The sequence below is a fragment of the Doryrhamphus excisus genome, linkage group LG14, assembly GCF_037039965.1.
Source record: "Doryrhamphus excisus strain RoL-2023G ecotype Guam linkage group LG14, RoL_Dexc_Guam_v1.1, whole genome shotgun sequence".
Classification (NCBI taxonomy): Eukaryota; Metazoa; Chordata; class Actinopteri; order Syngnathiformes; family Syngnathidae; genus Doryrhamphus; species Doryrhamphus excisus.
The window spans coordinates 14,677,363-14,694,668 of NC_136370.1; the positions used below are offsets into that span (position 1 = coordinate 14,677,363).

Below are 17,306 nucleotides of genomic sequence, written 5' to 3' on the forward strand. Positions count from 1 at the left end.
GACAATATTCCACAAGGGGGGGAAATGACTCTGAAAATGGAAAGCTTCTCTTTCTACATGACATAAGCCTGCAATCTAACAGGCAAGGAGAGCAAGAGGAAGGGAAAAATGTCTGCCGTCCAAACCTCTGAGACAGGATTTATATTGAATCAAAATAAAGGTCTCTGCGCCAAAGCCGGCAGCTGTAGTCGAATTTATCCAGAAATTGTAACAAAGTCCGGTATTGGAAACAAGAGTGAAGCAGAAGAAGATTATTTTTTGAGGAGGCTTTGAATGAGTCGGTGAGCTGAACCTATCAAAGCTAATGGGGGTGCAAAAGGAGGAAAGGAAGGTGAGCTACACCTGCTTGATGGACTATGGTGGAAAATTATCCATTTTTCAAATATTCATCTGTAATGTTGCTGGGAGAATTTCTCTCTGAATGTTCTGTAATGGGATGGGAGAACCTCTCTCTGAATGTTCTGAGCTTTTGTTTCCGTATAGAGTGTGAATGGTTGTTTGTCTATATTTTCCCTGTGATTGGCTGGCGACCAGTCCAAGGTGTCGTCAACTGGGATAGACTCCTTCCTCATGGGATCCTACTAAGGATAAGTGATAGACGAAGGGTGATGACACAAAAGATGGACAATCTTAAGAACAGTTTTTTAGTGGACAAAAGGATTCTATTTGGGTTTATGTCATTGAAATCGCTTACTCATTGGCATGTGAATGTTTGTCTATATGTGCCCTGTGATTGGCTGGCTATCGTGAGGATAAGCGGTAGAAAATGAATGCATGAATGAATAATGCTGCCATAAGGAGATGTCATAGCATCGTTGTAGCTGACCTCCTTTAGACAGCAAACCTATTGGTGCTGACTCTGAGGCCAAATAGTGCACTCCATTTTGCATCAATTGCTTCAGTCAACTATCGATTCAACAGAACCTACCAAATTCTGATAGACCAATCAATTATAATGATCCACCTTACTAAACAATGCAGGAATTCATACAGTATAGTCTTTACAACGGACTACTTTTCCTGCTCATGTCCCAAAGTTGCTGTGTTTTCCATCTTGGTCCATCTTCCAATCTAAAGCAATAATACTGTAGACTTTGCAGAAAAAAGAGACATATTTCTATCCAAAAGCAATTGGCTGCAACACTGTAGACATTTCTGGGAATTGCGCCCTGAAGTCTCTTTCCTATCAGCTTGGGTGGACAGCTTGATGAACAAGGTCCCAGTCAAGAATCTCTCACAGCCGTCTGCGGACAGCTGTTTAGCCCCAGGTCATGGCTTGACGCCATAGGCTGGGTGGACGCTTTGGGGTTCTTGGCCTCTGAGAAAGACTTAAGTTTCAAGACACCTCCCACAGAGTTGTTTAGATTACACGGTCCCACTTGGACTATCTGTATCTTTTCCTATTTTAGTGGGCGAGCCTCAAAAGTGAGTTATAGTGTCTGAAAAGTTTTCTCTTTTTAGAGGAGACGTGAAGCCAGATCTTGGAGCAAAAAAAAAAAAAAAGTCATGTCATTAAAGTGAGTGCTGCCCTGATGTAGCACCTTTTAAATTGTTCCAGCCATGGACTATGTTGGCTCAGCAGACAAAAGAAAGACAGCGTAGCTGTTGGACAGGGTTACTGCTAAGCTTTGCTTAGTCTTGCTCTATCTTCACAAGAATCACTCACATCTTGAAGGATTGCTGCTACGCCTGGAGCTTGTCTTCAAGGACAGATACCACACTTACTGAGAGTTCAATAATGAAATTGTACACAAGTTCCTCAGAGTGCGTTTAAAACCGAATCCTATGAAAAATGAACCAAATTTTCCCATAACAAACAATGTAAATGCGATTCTGCAAAAACGAATCATACGCAAAAGCGGGTGTTCAATAACTGAGGTTCCAATGTATGTGACGTCTATTTCGACTGTCCATCTGCTTCATGAACCACGATACACCACCGCTGCTGTTCATTCCTCGTTCCTTCTGTTAGTTCCTATGGGTGTGCGAACATTACCATAAGTACAGCTGAGTGATTCACTGCTGCTCGAGATTGATCAAAGACTGACAAGATAAAAAAAGGACAAGGAGAATGTGAATGTTCTTATTTGTCCTTTTTTCTGTCCTAGTGCTTCGTTGTTCAGCTTCCTGTTTGCCTCTTGGATGCTTGCAGCCTTTGGGGAGTCTTGGTGGTATTTATAGAATGAAGGAGGGGGAGAAGAAGAAGAAGAAGATGCAACGCTCATGGAACTTCGTTCACAATTACATGGAAATTCCCCGCACAGTCACGCATTGGGCGGACACTATATTCAGCGCTGGTCTTAATCTCTGGAGTCGCACGGGAGAGCTGAAGTGTGACTGAACAGATTACTGTCTACTGCTCCCTCAGCAGAATGGACTGGACCAGTCTAACAGGCGAGGCACTCATCCCCCTGGCTATGATGGAGCAATGTGTGATGGTGCACCATGCACTTTCCTGATTTGGGAGCTCCATCAATACAGATTGGAAAGCAGATAAGTGTACATGGCTGCATGTCGCCAAGGACAACGGCACTATCACACAGCATGTCGGACGGTGGCAACATCTTGAGTTGTGAAGGGTAGAAGGCAAACCGAACAATGGTCATGCAAAATTACACTTTTACACTGAACATACTTTTGTACTTCCTGTCCATGACAGGAAGAGGTTGGCCAGGGCTCTGCTCTTTTTTTCATGCACACAGACCTACATGCAGGCAACAGAGACGCAGGCATCAAAGAACGACTACTACGCACCAGTTCTTAATAATAGTCATCATCTTCTTCCATAGAAATATACTGAAAAATAATACATACAGTCCAAACTAAATGTGTCCTTTTTTGCTTGTTATGCAAGCCAGCTGCCACCTTGGACAATAGAAATTAATACGAAGATTCCAAATTGGACTAATGCATAAAGAAGTCAGGAAAACATACCATACACACATTCCGTACGGCATATTCCATTGCATTAACAGCGACAATAAATACAGATAACTTTGTTCTTGTCATTCTCTAGTATGGATGAGTTAAACTTCATCCCTCCATTTTCTATATCACCAGAACTCATTTGGGTCATGGGTGAGCTCTAGCCTATCCCAGGTGAGTTCGGGCAAGAGACATGGTGCAGCCTGGACTGAACGGTGATGTGTATCAACATCTCACAGGCAATCCAGCTGCACCGCTTCCTGTTTCTTTAAACTGCGGGACACACTGGGATTAATCCTGTGCATTATAACATTAATAATGCATTCACTTTGGCCCCTATAGGCCATTAGCAGAATTGCAGCTTGAAGGCATCATCAGCTTTCTGATGGCGTGTTTTTCTATAATCCTGTCAGCAAATAAGATGATAAGGTCCTGCACGGCGAACAAGTGGTTAGCACGCAGGCCTCACAGCTAGGAGACCCAAGTTCAATTCCACTCACAGCCATCTCTGTGTGGAGTTTGCATGTTCTCCCCGTGCATGCGTGGGTTTTCTCCGGGTACTCCGGTTTCGTCCCACATTCCAAAAACATGCTAGGTTAATTGGCGACTCCAAATTGTCCATAGGTATGAATGTGAGTGTGAATGGTTGTTTGTCTATATGTGCCCTGTGATTGGCTGGCGACCAGTCCAGGGTGTAGACAGCTGGGATAGGCTCCAGCAGTATAAATAAGCAGTAGAAAATGAATGAATTAATATATAAACATGTATTTCATGAAATGGCAATATGGATATGAAAACCACCAATGCAAGAAATCTAAGGTTGATACACTTTATTTTTGCCTCAGTCCTAGATTGCCGTGTACCCTAATTGCTGCATTTTCTCTTTCTTTTTTTTTTTTGCCTGAGGCTTGCACATCCTGCCCTTGCAACCTCAGCATCTTTATTGCACCTTTCCTGGCAGGATGTCTATATGCCAGAGAAGAGTTGGGGTGCACCTGAGGTCTGATGAGGACCTCACATTGACAATTTTCTCCCCCAAAACTCCACTGCCTCTCTCAGGACCTGGCTTGAGTCATGACTTGTCTTTTTTTCTATGTGTGTGTGTGTGGTAAGAATAACGACGTAGGTCCAGTTTAAAAGTGCTGTCTGCATGGTCATTACAGGTGAAGCCCTTAACCCCTGGAGGAGCGTATGCGGGGATGAGGTGGGTTGCTGTGTGGAGGAAGTGTTGAGAGAGCAGAGCTGAGGTAGACTTTGAATGTTTTTGCTATAATGGGAGGACAGCCACCTCCATTGTCTTATCTGCTTGTGCTGGCTGTGGACTATGCACACGACTGGATAACTGCTGGGAGTAGAGAATGATAACATAATGAGCATGATAGATAACAAAGTATCCAGTTTTTGCACATATCGTCATACACACGAGCTGTGTTGGGATTTCTCGATGAGCCAAACAAACTCAATAAAATAGAACAGTACCTTAAAATCATCCAACACCACAATTCCAGAGCATTAAATATTCCCTGGTGAAGTATGAGCTGTCTGTGCGGATGTGCGTAGCAGGTATCGTTGCTATAAACGTTCTGTTACACAACACACACAGGCCAATGATTGGGCTCTCCTGACACATGCAGGCGGGCAGGCCAAGAAAAACAAAGAACAGAGTTCAGGAACTTGGAGAGCCTTTCTGTGTTGGCTAATGGCTTGCTAATTTGTCAGTGCACTGGGGAGAGGGAAGAGAAGCAGATGGGGTCTGTCACATAGAAAGAAAAATCACCAACAGCTGTCCACCCTGCTCGATACCATGATTTGGGTCTTGGCTAAGTCCTGGAAGCCTTAGTCATACTCCTGAGGATGCTTGAATAGTTTGTATTCTGTAATTCTGTACAATGATGATTGGTCCATAAAAAGACAAGCGAAGGGTATTTATCATAATCCCTTGAATTGGACTTTAGTGACTTATTTTTCTTTATTCAAAGAGGGCCTTTATTTGTCAGAGTCAGGCAAAATGATCTGACATATTTGCAGGTTAAATAAAAGGCAAATAAAGTAAAGATTTTTCATATAATGCCATTTTGCTTTGTTTCTTTATAATGCCATTGTTTTTCGTTTCTTTTTCAGTTGCTGCCATGAATTGGACTGATGATCATTGTGGAAACGTTTATCAAAACAAATTTGTCACTGCAACACAGCGGTTGAGTGGTTAGCGCGCAGACCTCACAGCTAGGAGACCAGGGTTCAATTCCACCCTCGGCCATCTCTGTGTGGAGTTTGCATGTTCTCCCCGTGCATGCGTGGGTTTTCTCCGGGTACTCCGGTTTCCTCCCACATTCCAAAAACATGCTAGATTAATTGGCGACTACGTTAATTGTCCATAGGTATGAATGTGAGTGTGAATGGTTGTTTGTCTATATGTGCCCTGTGATTGGCTGGGGATCAGTCCAGGGTGTACCCCGCCTCTCGCCCAAAGACGGCTGGGATAGGCTCCAGCACCCCCGCGACTACAGGAAAAGCGGTAGAAAATGAATGAATGAATGAACACAACAATCTTGGTAGACATGATCCCGTACCAGCTCCAAACACCATCTCGTTATGGGTTACCAACTTCAGAGCAACTGGATCTGCATTGAAAATTAATTTTTAAAACATAATGAAACAGAATGGCATTATATGTACTAAAAATACTTTTTTGTTTCTTTACTTTATTTGCCTTTTATTTAACCTACAAATGCGTCAGATCATTTTGCCTGACCCTGTACAAAGCATTAATCTTTACATTAATATCCTTAACATATTAATGTATGAATGGTGCTTTATAAATACTTATAACAAAATTCCTAATTTCTCTCTTTCCCATCATACTGTTGCTTTTTTTTTTTTATAAATACTTGTAGTACTTGTCAGGTATATCAATACTAAACTAATTGCGTTTAGTTGAAATTATTTATTAGATTTCACGACTTTGTAAAGCTGTTTAAATCGTTTTAAAATGCAAAATGTGCCACATGATGACATGGGCTGACTGACGGAGCCCTGGAGAAATGGATGATGACAAGGCCTATCATTATTCAGTAGATAAACCTCGATGACATCATCATCGTCAGTCTGGGGGCTACCTCATCATCTTCTCATGAAGAGGGCCAAGAGGTCACCCTCAGAAAGTCCCAATTTAATATTCTCCATACAAGACAAGCCGAGTGTGTGACGGGGTGTGAGCATGTGTGTGTGCAAGCGGGAGACCAAAAGAAGATGGATATGTCGTTTTAAACGAATCATTTAATGTTCCTCATGAGCACGCTCTCTTTGAAAGCGGTGACACTGATGCCAAGGTCCACAGTGACTGTGAACGAAGGGCTAACTGTCAAAAAAATATTTATATATAAAACCAAACGTTCCCGTCAGGGGCCAAAATCCACTGGGACCTCAACCTGATTGACTGACACACAAATATTTCTCATGAAAACCTGAAAAGAGTCCGAACTTTTAGAATTATAGAATTCTAAAAGGAAAATTGTGTGCAGTTAAAATGGCTTCAGGGACTTAGTGTGGTTCAGTTCTTACCTGGGTGTCCATACTGGGATCCTTGAGGTCCGTAAGGGCCTTGGGGTCCACCTTGGGAGTAGGGCCCCATCCCGGGATACAAAGGGAATTGAGAGCCAGCCTGGTTCCTCTGCATATTTGACATAAACCCTGAAACACACACAGAGATCAAATTCACGAGTGGAATTTTATATGTTATCACAACATATGGAAGCACAGTCGACCTTCCAAAATTATATCATTATTTTTGACATTATTTTTCATTATATTCATTCATTTTCTACTGCTTATCCTCACCCTGGACTGGTGGCCAGCCAATCACAGGGCACATATAGACAAACAACCATTCACACTCACATTCATACCTATGGACAATTTGGAGTCGCCAATTAACCTAGCATGTTTTTGGAATGTGGGAGGAAACCGGAGTCCCTGGAGAAAACCCACCCATGTAAAACTCCATACAGAGATGGCCGAGGGCGGAATTGAACTCGGGTCTCCTAGCTGTGAGGCCTGCGTGCTAACCACTCGTTTGCCGTGCAGCCCGTTTTAAAACATGATAATACTTATTTATCCAAAACTTGCATCCTTGGACTTGTGTCTTTCGCTTGACTGCCTGACAACCACTCGTTCCGCAAAGATGCTCGGGATAAATGATTTAATTGGCTGACTTGTGTCACATGTTTAATTCAATACAATTTGATTTATTTACATAGCACCAAATAACAACACCAGTTATCTCATAGCACTTTACTCATGAAGGTCACAAATGGAAACAAGAATCAACTGAAAACGCATATAAGCTGGAAGCAAGGAAAAACTCCATCGAGGGAAGAAACCTTGAACAGAACCCACAAGCACAGTACTGTGTACTGTGTACCTGAGTGTTTTTCCATTGTAATGATCAGTTGAAACTACCATAAAGACCATCTCACACAGACACACACATATATTTTTTTCTGATTAATTAATCATGATTAATCACTATTTGCCACTATGTGTGAGATTTTTGCAATATTTTAGAAAGATAAATGAAATAAATTGTATATATTTGTGTGTATTTACAATCAAACATGTCAGAAAATGTATTTGCTTAACAGTGTTATTTGTAATAGTTGCACAATTACACTTTAACTGAGTTATTATGAGTCATTAAGTGCTGCGTTCAAAGATACCATGTAACTTAAGTTGAATTCACGTTTTGAGTGTGTTCTCTGGGCTTTCCGAGCATACTTAAATGCAGCAAATTACACTGCAACCGTAAGAGTTATGTTAGTGAGTGATGAGAATACCCACTTTTTCTTTCACTTTCTCTTTATTAAGACCACACACACCCGCATAACCCTGTGTATTCAAAGCAGGAAGAGGCGGGGCGGTCCCTTTAAATGACAAGCACTTGTCACAACAATCTAAAGGGTCACGTTCAACAAAGACAGGCGTCAGGGTCTTGATCTAGACCATAGTCTATCTATTGAAAACGTCTGCATTAGCCAGCGGGAACAGCTAATAGAAAAATGAAAAAAGGCATCAAACACTCAGACACTTCCAATGTCACAATTAGTGAACTGTGTAAGCTCGACCTCGAGAATGAGTTTAAACATTGTTGTGTCTATGAGGGGAAAAAGCTGCACGTGTCCAGAATAAGCTACTGATTTGAACAGCGCTGCTTCATTATTCTAAGCCGTTTCTGTCAAAAGGTGCCTCAAAGCCTCTCAGGCTAAAACTCGCCTCCACCATTCAAATTGACATTTGGAGAGATCCGCGTCTGGGCCCGGTGTTCTCAAGGCACGTGTACGTTTTTTAAAACCCACAGAAAGGTCTCCTGATGCAGCGCAAACGGGGACTGGTCGGTGGTTGGCCCTTGAACTACACAAAGTGTGTGTGTTAGAGGTTTCAGTATTTCACGCGCAGCGTATATGGATTTGGACTGCAAGGGTGTAAACTTTGATAACCATCCACTTTGTACACAGAGTGACGCCTTTGTGATTTGGAGATTTTTAAGTAGCGCAAGTAAGTGTATGTGTATTTTTGGGATCCAATATAAGAATATGCCAGAAAGTCATAATAAGTGGGTTTGGTCGATACTTCATGTGGTATTATTTTATGTTGTATTTATTATCGTACTCTACAACCGCAACAGTAACCATGTATACATGGACCCAAATATTCAAATTGCATTCGGTTTATTTGCTCAAACGGAAAGAATTTAACCTTTGTCTACACCTCATTCCGAAAGAAACGTTCCAATCCGAATGAACATAATATAATCAGATTCACAGGGGTGGAATATTCCTTTCCTCAATCCGATTCAGGTTCTACCACTTCTTGTTCAGGATTACGGGTAAGCGGCAGCTAAGTTGTACATTACTGTAAACTACAAGAATAATAATAAACAAACTGTTTATTTAATACATTTAATACACAGTCTGACTGTGCTATTGAAACGGAGTGTTATTATATTTATTATATTTGTAAGGAAAAATTCTATTGGACCACTGGATTGTGCGGCAAGTGTACCTAATACAGTGGCTGGTGAGCGTGCCTGTTTGCAAATGTGCACATTAATATTGCGTCTCTGACTGTATTGGGGTAGATAACAGAGACAGAGACCAATAAATGCATGTGTGTGGGAAAGAGATGGAGGCCAAGACATTTGGAAAAAAAGTGTGTGTGGGAGGGAAAGAGCAGAGATTGGGGCCTGAAAGTGCTTAGGCTGCGAGTGTTGGGTTTAAGGAGCGAGGACATTATTGTAATGTTTTGCTTCCATTAGGATGAGGGGATGTTGGGAGTGGATGAGGAGGAGGAGGAGGAGGAGGAGGAAAAAAAACACAGTGTGTAATACCGCACTTTAAATTGCCTGGAAAATGGATGGGGAGAGGAACAATGTGTAGAAAGCGCTAAAAGCAAATAGCACATTCAAGGATTTCTCTATTTCTGCTTGGTTCACTCCCTCTGTACGCACACAAACACACAAAAAGCTCTCTCTCTTCCTGGCGGAGTGAACGAAGCTCTCAGCCGGACAGGAGGCAGCCGGCGAAGCATACATGCGAGAAAGTGGGAAGGGACATTCAGCGTATTTATCAAAATGAAGAGACGAGAGCCTCTTAAGGGAGGCAAACCAAGCACTTGAGCAAAGTGGGTGTGTGTGGATGAGAGATTGTGCGTGTGTGAGTGTGTGTGTGTGATGCACATTAACGCATGGGCATCATGTCAAAAACACTTCTAACCATCACTGTGTTTTCTATGTTTTCCAAGACTGGACACATTGTGAAAAAGTTAGAGCCTAAAAGTGAAGCAGCGGAATTCAAACTGCAAAGTGGCGAGGGATGACTGTAGAATCTACAGCGAGTTTTTTTTTTTTTAGTGTTTCTCTCAGTGGATTTTGAAATAAATAAGTCTATGAGTCAAAAATATATACACAATGCATCTTTTTACTCCAAAATCAAAGACATATTATCATCCCAAGCATGCATGCACATGTTTAGTACTGTACATTCGTACCTCGCTCCTGAGCCATAGGTGAGCGGGTGATTGGTGGACGAGATCCATCCGATCCGTTCCCAGAGCTCTGTGCGGCCAAGGTGGAGCCTGTAGGAAGACAAAGTGTCACTGACTAATCTGTACTCTATTGCCTACAGACCCACATATAAGATTTAGCATCTTTTGCAGTGTGAATAAGTGTTAAAGCACCCATTGTGTGTATCCACTAACAGTTAATGTACTTCCAGAGGACATGTCAAGTCTTCTGACCCTTTGCTACCTCTTTGTGTAAGCATTAAAACATGGGAACAATCGCCTGTAGGAAAGCAGAGCCATTTGAGAGTCATTGATTATGTGCTTGTGCGTGTCTTTGGCCTGCACTAGTTCCATTGAACTCCAATAAGAAGTTTAGAGTCTGATTAGGACAATGGCAGACAGGGACCATAGTGGATTGATTTGGCCCACAGCAAGGAGAGAGACTTGCAAATGTAACCTTTTATCTTTGGATTCACATTTTAAAACAGAACCACATTGGCTATTCAACTCAAATTAAATGCATGCAAGACCAATGTATATATGTAGTAATTGCAAATTAGTGATTGCTGTTGACTACATGGTTGACTATTGCCTATTATTAGTATAGGCATACATGTTATTTATAGTATTGTTGTCACTAGGTATTATTTTACATTGATGAGACATGAATTACCTATGTAGTCAGCCATGGCATGTCCAACATAATAAAAAGAAAAAAATCCTCCCATTCCATGTGGAAGTGGTAAGTTTTTGCCTTCCTCTCCGTTTGAAATACTTCCTTAAGTTTTGAACAAATAACTTGGTGGCTAACTAGTTAGCTCAGTAACTTGCTACATGCTACGAGCCCGTAGTCCGCAAAAAGTGGTGTAAGCAAAGAATAATAGGAGTGTAAATATGACTACAGGGGTGTTATTTCATATCTACAGGGCTCTTATAAAGATAAAAAAATGTGTATAGAAAGTCATGACTGGAGGTGGCACAGTGTCAACATAAACAAACCCAATTAAGTCAACATAATTGCTTTGCATAAAACTGCATAAACATTCCATTCTGCCAGGCTGCCTACACAACCACAGGCACTCATACACGTGAAAGTAATAAAAGTAATTGCACAAACACATGTAAATAAACACTCACAAGCCGACAAGGAAACACAGTAAGAGCACAAAGGGATTGGATATGTGCCAAAAATGCCTCACACACACACACACACACACACACACTTGCCCGCATACCCCCACACACACAGACCCCTGCCTCACACATGAGTGGATCCAGCGGCACCGCTTCAAAGAGAGAATATTCGATTAGTTAGTCTGTCAACATGTGGCAGGCGGGACGGTAAAACATCCGTGTGCTATCGCTGAAGCAACCCTTAGATAACACTGGAGACATTAGCGTCGCGCCACGACATGTTTAGGATGAAAATATTTCATCAAAAGTTTGCTGTGAAACACTACAGCATTGCAGGAACATGCAGGGACACTAAGTTGGGCAGCACTTTTCCTATTATATTGAGGTCATAATCAACATTTAGCATTGTGTAGTGTTGCTTTCTTTAACAATTTACTCTCAAAACACCATATGACGCCTTATTGTAGCCTCATATCCAATATTACAGTCCATATTCCAATCATAAAGCCATATATTACAAGAAAAAAAGTCAATCACCGTAAGTCATACCCATCACAACACAATATGAGTGAATGCTACTTTATTAAGTGAGTAATTTAATTTAGTTGTTGTTTAAAGGCTTAAACTATGCTTGCGGATAACATTTTTAAATTACAACTTTTCACGAGTATTCATTCTAAAACTGCCATCAATTCACCCAACAGTCGAATCCTAACACCAATATCATGCCTGGACACCGACTCCTGGACACCACAACTATGATTCAAGTATAATACCCCGTCGGCATGACGGGTTTGGAACCAACTAACACAAGGGCAGTCTGCAGGTAGTTGATTATGATGGGCGAATAAACCAATCATTTGACAATAATCTGATTGCACAAAATAAGGATTTATTCCTGCAGATTAAGCCACAACATCGGTTTGTTTTGGCAGATGAGGTAGACATTTACTGAACTGTGAAACAATGAAATTTGACCCGATCAAATGTGTGTGTATGTGTGTGCAGAGATGCATGCCAGCCGTCAGCTTTGCTGTCAGTGCCTGTTTGCTTGGATGACAGACTGATGGTGGCAGCAGATTGTGTTGTATGTGTGTGTGTGTGTGTGTGTGTGTGTGTGTGTCACCGTGAAGGTACCACACAAGCATGCAATGTGTCGTCTGAGACAGAAGCAACAACATATGAGGCCTTTGCATCTATGTGAGAGGAATTGAGTAGAGATGACAAAAGACAGAAAAGGAAAGAAAAAACACAGAAACAGAAAGCCTCCATGTTGAAAAGAAAACAGATAAGAGAGGAGTAGAATACGTTTGATAAAGCCACAGCCCCTCCTTGTTACTCCAGTTAAGCTTCCAGCACTTGGTAATTATTTCACTACCAATTAGTGTCCAAACAAAGCCTATCTCTCCCTGACAACCTCCTCTCCCTCGCTCCCCTCCTCCTATCCTCACCCAAAATGCCATTAAATAATTATGCTTAAATAAAACAAACAGGCTCCACAGTGAGTCCTGGCACGCTTAATCTGTACCATTAATAATTCATACACTGAATCTCTGACGTGCAGTTCTTCACCATGTGCTGCCGAGAGAGAAGCGAGAGAACTAAATGTCAGCAGTATATCATTCCCTGTATACACAAAAAATAATAATAATCTGTATGGAAATGCTTCTGCCATACAGGTCGTCTTCCCGGCTTTGCATGCAAGTGTGTATATGTGTGTGCTTTGTGTTTACCTATTTGTAGACTCACTGCACCATGCAAGCGAGCATGTTTTACAAGACCTGTATGTCTGTGTACATATTAACCATCAAAATATATGGGTTTGCATGTACTGTATACACGCCTGAATAATGATGCTTGAATATTATAGCCTTTGTGTGTTTGCTTTAATGCATGTACACATTCAAGTTCCTTGCACACAATTATCGTATCTTATTGTGTGGACATATGTGGAAGAATCTATAAATGTACACTTCACTGTGCTATGAAAAAGATATGTGTAATGAACACATATGTGTTGTATAGAGCATTTGTTTAATATTGTGTTAATATCAACTGATATTGCATTTTTATGTTGATTTGCGCCGTTGATTATCGGACATCCCTAATATTTATTATGACTGTTATTTAATAAATTATAATATGTAATCATGGCAACAACCTTGACTCCTATTTTACAACATTGTTATTTTACCTTATCATGTTCCTATGTATAAATATATTTGATTTATAAATAAGGAAACCTACCTACACCAGTGGCTCTAGAACCAACTAACCATGAGAAACAAAGGCGTACTGTAACAACTAGAGCTGCAACGATTACTGATCGACGATCATTTATTTACTTATTTACCGTAATTATCCTGACTTCAGCCTGTCAAATGTGACATTTTTAAAAAAAGCAGACCTATTATCTTTGTGTTCCAGGCAAAACAATATAGTCCAGTTGATGTGATGCTACTGATAGTGAACAGGAGGATAAAAAAGACGAAACTATTTGGTATTTCACTGAGGTGTCAAATAACTGTAATTTGCTCTGTATAAAAAGGCACTTAGGCGGCGTAACCATTTTCCACACTTTTCCATGATATAAGGGAATGGGGCCGAAAGCAATGGGAGTTCATTGCATTTATTTTGGGGAGATAATGCTGCTCGCTAAAAACCAAAAACACATTTGAAATTCCTCTTCCGCAAGTACTGTCAAGGCAACCCGGAGTCTCCTTTTGAAGAGAGGGAATGGGGTCTTTGAAGCTTTTTTCATCAGGGTTTCAAATGCAAAAGCTTGTTAAGTTCAAAGCTGAGGGGGAGGACTTGTGGCCATATTTCTGTTTTGTTTCAGGGCTCGGCTAATATTAAGCTTTGGAGTAATGGTGTGTGTGTGTAAATGTGTGTTGTGAGAGATTGGGTGGGAATGTATAATGCCAATAAAGGAAGTGATGCATACAGTCAATGACAAGACCCGATTCATTGCAGATACACGAGTACAAATACAGCCCAAATGCATACTGTACATAATAAGGATGCAATAAAGGGTTACCGTAACGAGTCACTCGCATTAATTGTTGATGCAACCCCTAATTTCTCCGGGTTTGGAACCAGCACTGGACAACAAGTACCTTAACAAATTTCCACTGATATCAGATCAGATCCTATTTGCAATAAAACTGTTATATTCAATTCAGCTCCAGAATCCCGCCCTTCTCGCTACGGTTCTCCAACAACATTGTTTACATGCAACCAGGTTTGGGCTCCAAGTATGCCTCATACACTTACCAAACACATGCTAAGTATTGGACTTAAAACTAATGAATGATAATGTAAAAAGATCCTGAGAACAGATGGACTCTGGGTCATGTTGTAGCCAGGTCACGGCACACAACAATGGTGTGTTCAAGGACTGATCTCAACACTGGATGAAAAAACATCATCCGTTAAGCGTCAAGACATAAACATGTACAAATTGTGGGCTAACATTGGTACATGTATGCTGTACAGGTACATTTCAGCTGTATTCTAAGGTACAGTGGAACCTTGGTTAGCGTCCGCCCCCGGTTAGTGTATGTTTTTGGTTAAATTTTGTCTCGGTTTGCATACATTTCCTGGTTATAGAACAATATGGTGCACATTAATGTAATATTATTAATACAATGTGTGTTGCTAATGTATTTTTTATTACAAACGCTTTTTCACAACTTTTTTCGTGTCTCTTTTTGTGGCCAATGATAGACACAATCCCCTCGGAACAGAGAGTACGACAGTGAGCTCAAATAAAGAGAAAGGGCTGCTTCAGCACTGTCTCCTAATACAACCCTTAGGTTGTAAATGTACACCCACCTTCCCCACCCCAACACACCCACAGCAAGGTAATATGTCCTTCCTGACTTTATATACAGAGAGGAAAATAAACAAGAGGTTCCAGTAATGGTGGTTCAGCTCTCAATGGGTGCAAGCCAATGCCTCTCCAAGCCAGGGGCTGATGCCAGTTTAACTACACCTGCAGGGGACGAGTGCAGGCCTGCAGTGGCTCACAAAACAAGTGCTCTCACTCTCCAGAGATCCTCATTACTTTCAGCACTGAGTAGCAAGTGTAAGTAAAACAAAAGTGCAGCTTAAGCTAAAAATGCAAGCGAGCGGGTTACAGAGGAGCAAGAGAGTGGTACATGTTGGGGAGAGTAAAATAATTGAACACTGCGCTCCAATTTAAATATTCCACTCGGACAGAGTCAGAATAGAATTTCTTTAAATGGCTAACACAGTCTTGTGTTTATTCTTATGTTTATTTTGTTTGTGCTGTGCGAAGTAGTTGCCAGCGGGGAGGACATTTTGCTGTTCTCACATCATGGAGGAGAGGCAGAGGCATGTGGGAGAAGAGGAAGAATTTGAGGGTGGGTAGAAGTTTAATGCGCAGAAAGGGATGAGAGGAAGACGATAAAACCAAAGGACAGAAGAGGGAAAAGAGAGCTGCAGGAGCAGTACAGAGGAGAGGGAACAGAAGCAAGAAAGGGGATGGAAAAATGGGCCTGGTTCCTCGGTGGGAGGCCTCCACCGCAGCAACGCTCTAAGCGAAGACAGCAGTAGAGACAAACACAGAAGGGGGGGGTCGGGGGTGGATGCGAGGGTAAAGTGAGACACAAGAGGCAACATAAGAGAGAGTGAGCATGATGAAAGTAATACGAGGCCGAGGGAGGGACAGGGAGAGCCACAGGCAGTGTTCCCATGCAGCCTCTTTGGGAGTGGTGTGACGAGGAAAAAAAATAGCAGCCTGGTTCCGCTTCCTTCACACTGCATCAAAATTCATCCCCCTTACTCTCTCTCCCACAGTAATAACGTGCACCCCTAACGGAGGAAAAATAAGTTTCCAATGAGCATTCCCGTGGCGTGTTTTCCACTCGGATATTTTGCCGCTTGCAAATGAGTTTCTCTCTATGCGAGAGGAAGTCATTTACTGACAACATTATCAACAATGGCCACCCTAAAGCATGCAGCTCTCACTTGAACACTGCACTGGGATCCCTTCCGGGCATCTGTGATTGATCTTTGACCTCACTGTGGAAAATACAAAGATATTTTTACATCTGATGTTCTCATATAATCACAGATTGCAATACAAATGTACTTCCTGACGCCAAATACTTGCATACCACAGTCTAGACTTGGAGATGATACAAAGGATAAGAGGCGGTGCAAAAAAAGGGGGATGACATTTTCTAATAAGGAACCTTGAGCTAACCGACTTTAATGCCAATCTGCGTCAAGTTCTTCTCCATAACCATGGAAGCCCACAGATTTTAACAGTACTTTTATTTAGCCTGTATGTCTGTAGCTTTAATACTAATGAGCTATGTTTGTCCACCCCTTTTCTCTGGCACTGTTTCACTCCAAGAAGCACATCGTCCACTATTTACATACACGGCAATCCCTGTAATCCCTGATTGTCTGTGAAAGGGTGGGCGTATACACGATGCAGGCTGATCTAGCTGGGGGGCGTCTCAGAGGCAGTATAATGTCCATGAGGAAGGACGTTTTCCTTTTCATGATGTCATGAAAAACAGGGAACTTCAAAACCGTCCGTCTGTGCACCTCTTCTCTGAAAAGTGAAGCAAACAAATGAGGCAGATGGTAGATTTTTCTCCCATTTGGTGGTTCTAAACAGGCTATAGGGACACATTTAATGTTATAATGTCGTTACTAACATGACCATTTTTGCTTAACAAGGGTCCTGTAAGTTGGATGCGTGATGCATAATACCCTATCTGCAGTATAATCAATATAGAGCAGTGGGGGCTTTCAATTTAATGCAGAACCTACCAACATGTACACATTTCTAGTACTCAACATTCAGTTCGACTCTGTGTACAGTGCATATAAATAGATAGAATAGATTTCAGTTTCTACAGTTTCAAATGGGGGGGCATGAAAACATGATTGACCCTTGGGGGGGGGGCATGACAGAAAAGAATTGAGAATCACTGATACAGAGGAACCTTTGGTTATACTGTCACAACATATAAGTAGGTTTAAAATTTAGATAAGCTATTGTTTTGTTCTAACTAGGATACCCGTGTTCGATTCCCCGCTTGGGCATCTCTGTGCGGAGTTTGCAAGTTCTCCCTGTGCATGCGTGGGTTTTTTCCGGGTACTCCGGTTTCCTCCCACATTCCAAAAACATGCTAAGTTAATTGGCGAAATTA

General features: G+C 41.6%; 1 protein-coding gene across 5 annotated transcripts in view; it reads right to left on the bottom strand.

Moving 5' to 3' along the window:
- arid1b (AT-rich interactive domain 1B) overlaps positions 1-17,306 on the bottom strand; it is a 216,746-nt gene that overhangs the window by 32,364 nt on the left and 167,076 nt on the right. For all 5 annotated transcript variants that reach the window (XM_078796185.1, XM_058089853.2, XM_058089846.2 and 2 more), the window contains 2 exons: positions 9,967-10,053; positions 6,487-6,615 (listed from right to left, as the gene is read on the bottom strand). In XM_078796185.1, the coding sequence (XP_078652311.1) occupies positions 6,487-6,615; positions 9,967-10,053 (216 nt within the window). The remainder of the gene's footprint in view (positions 1-6,486; positions 6,616-9,966; positions 10,054-17,306) is intronic.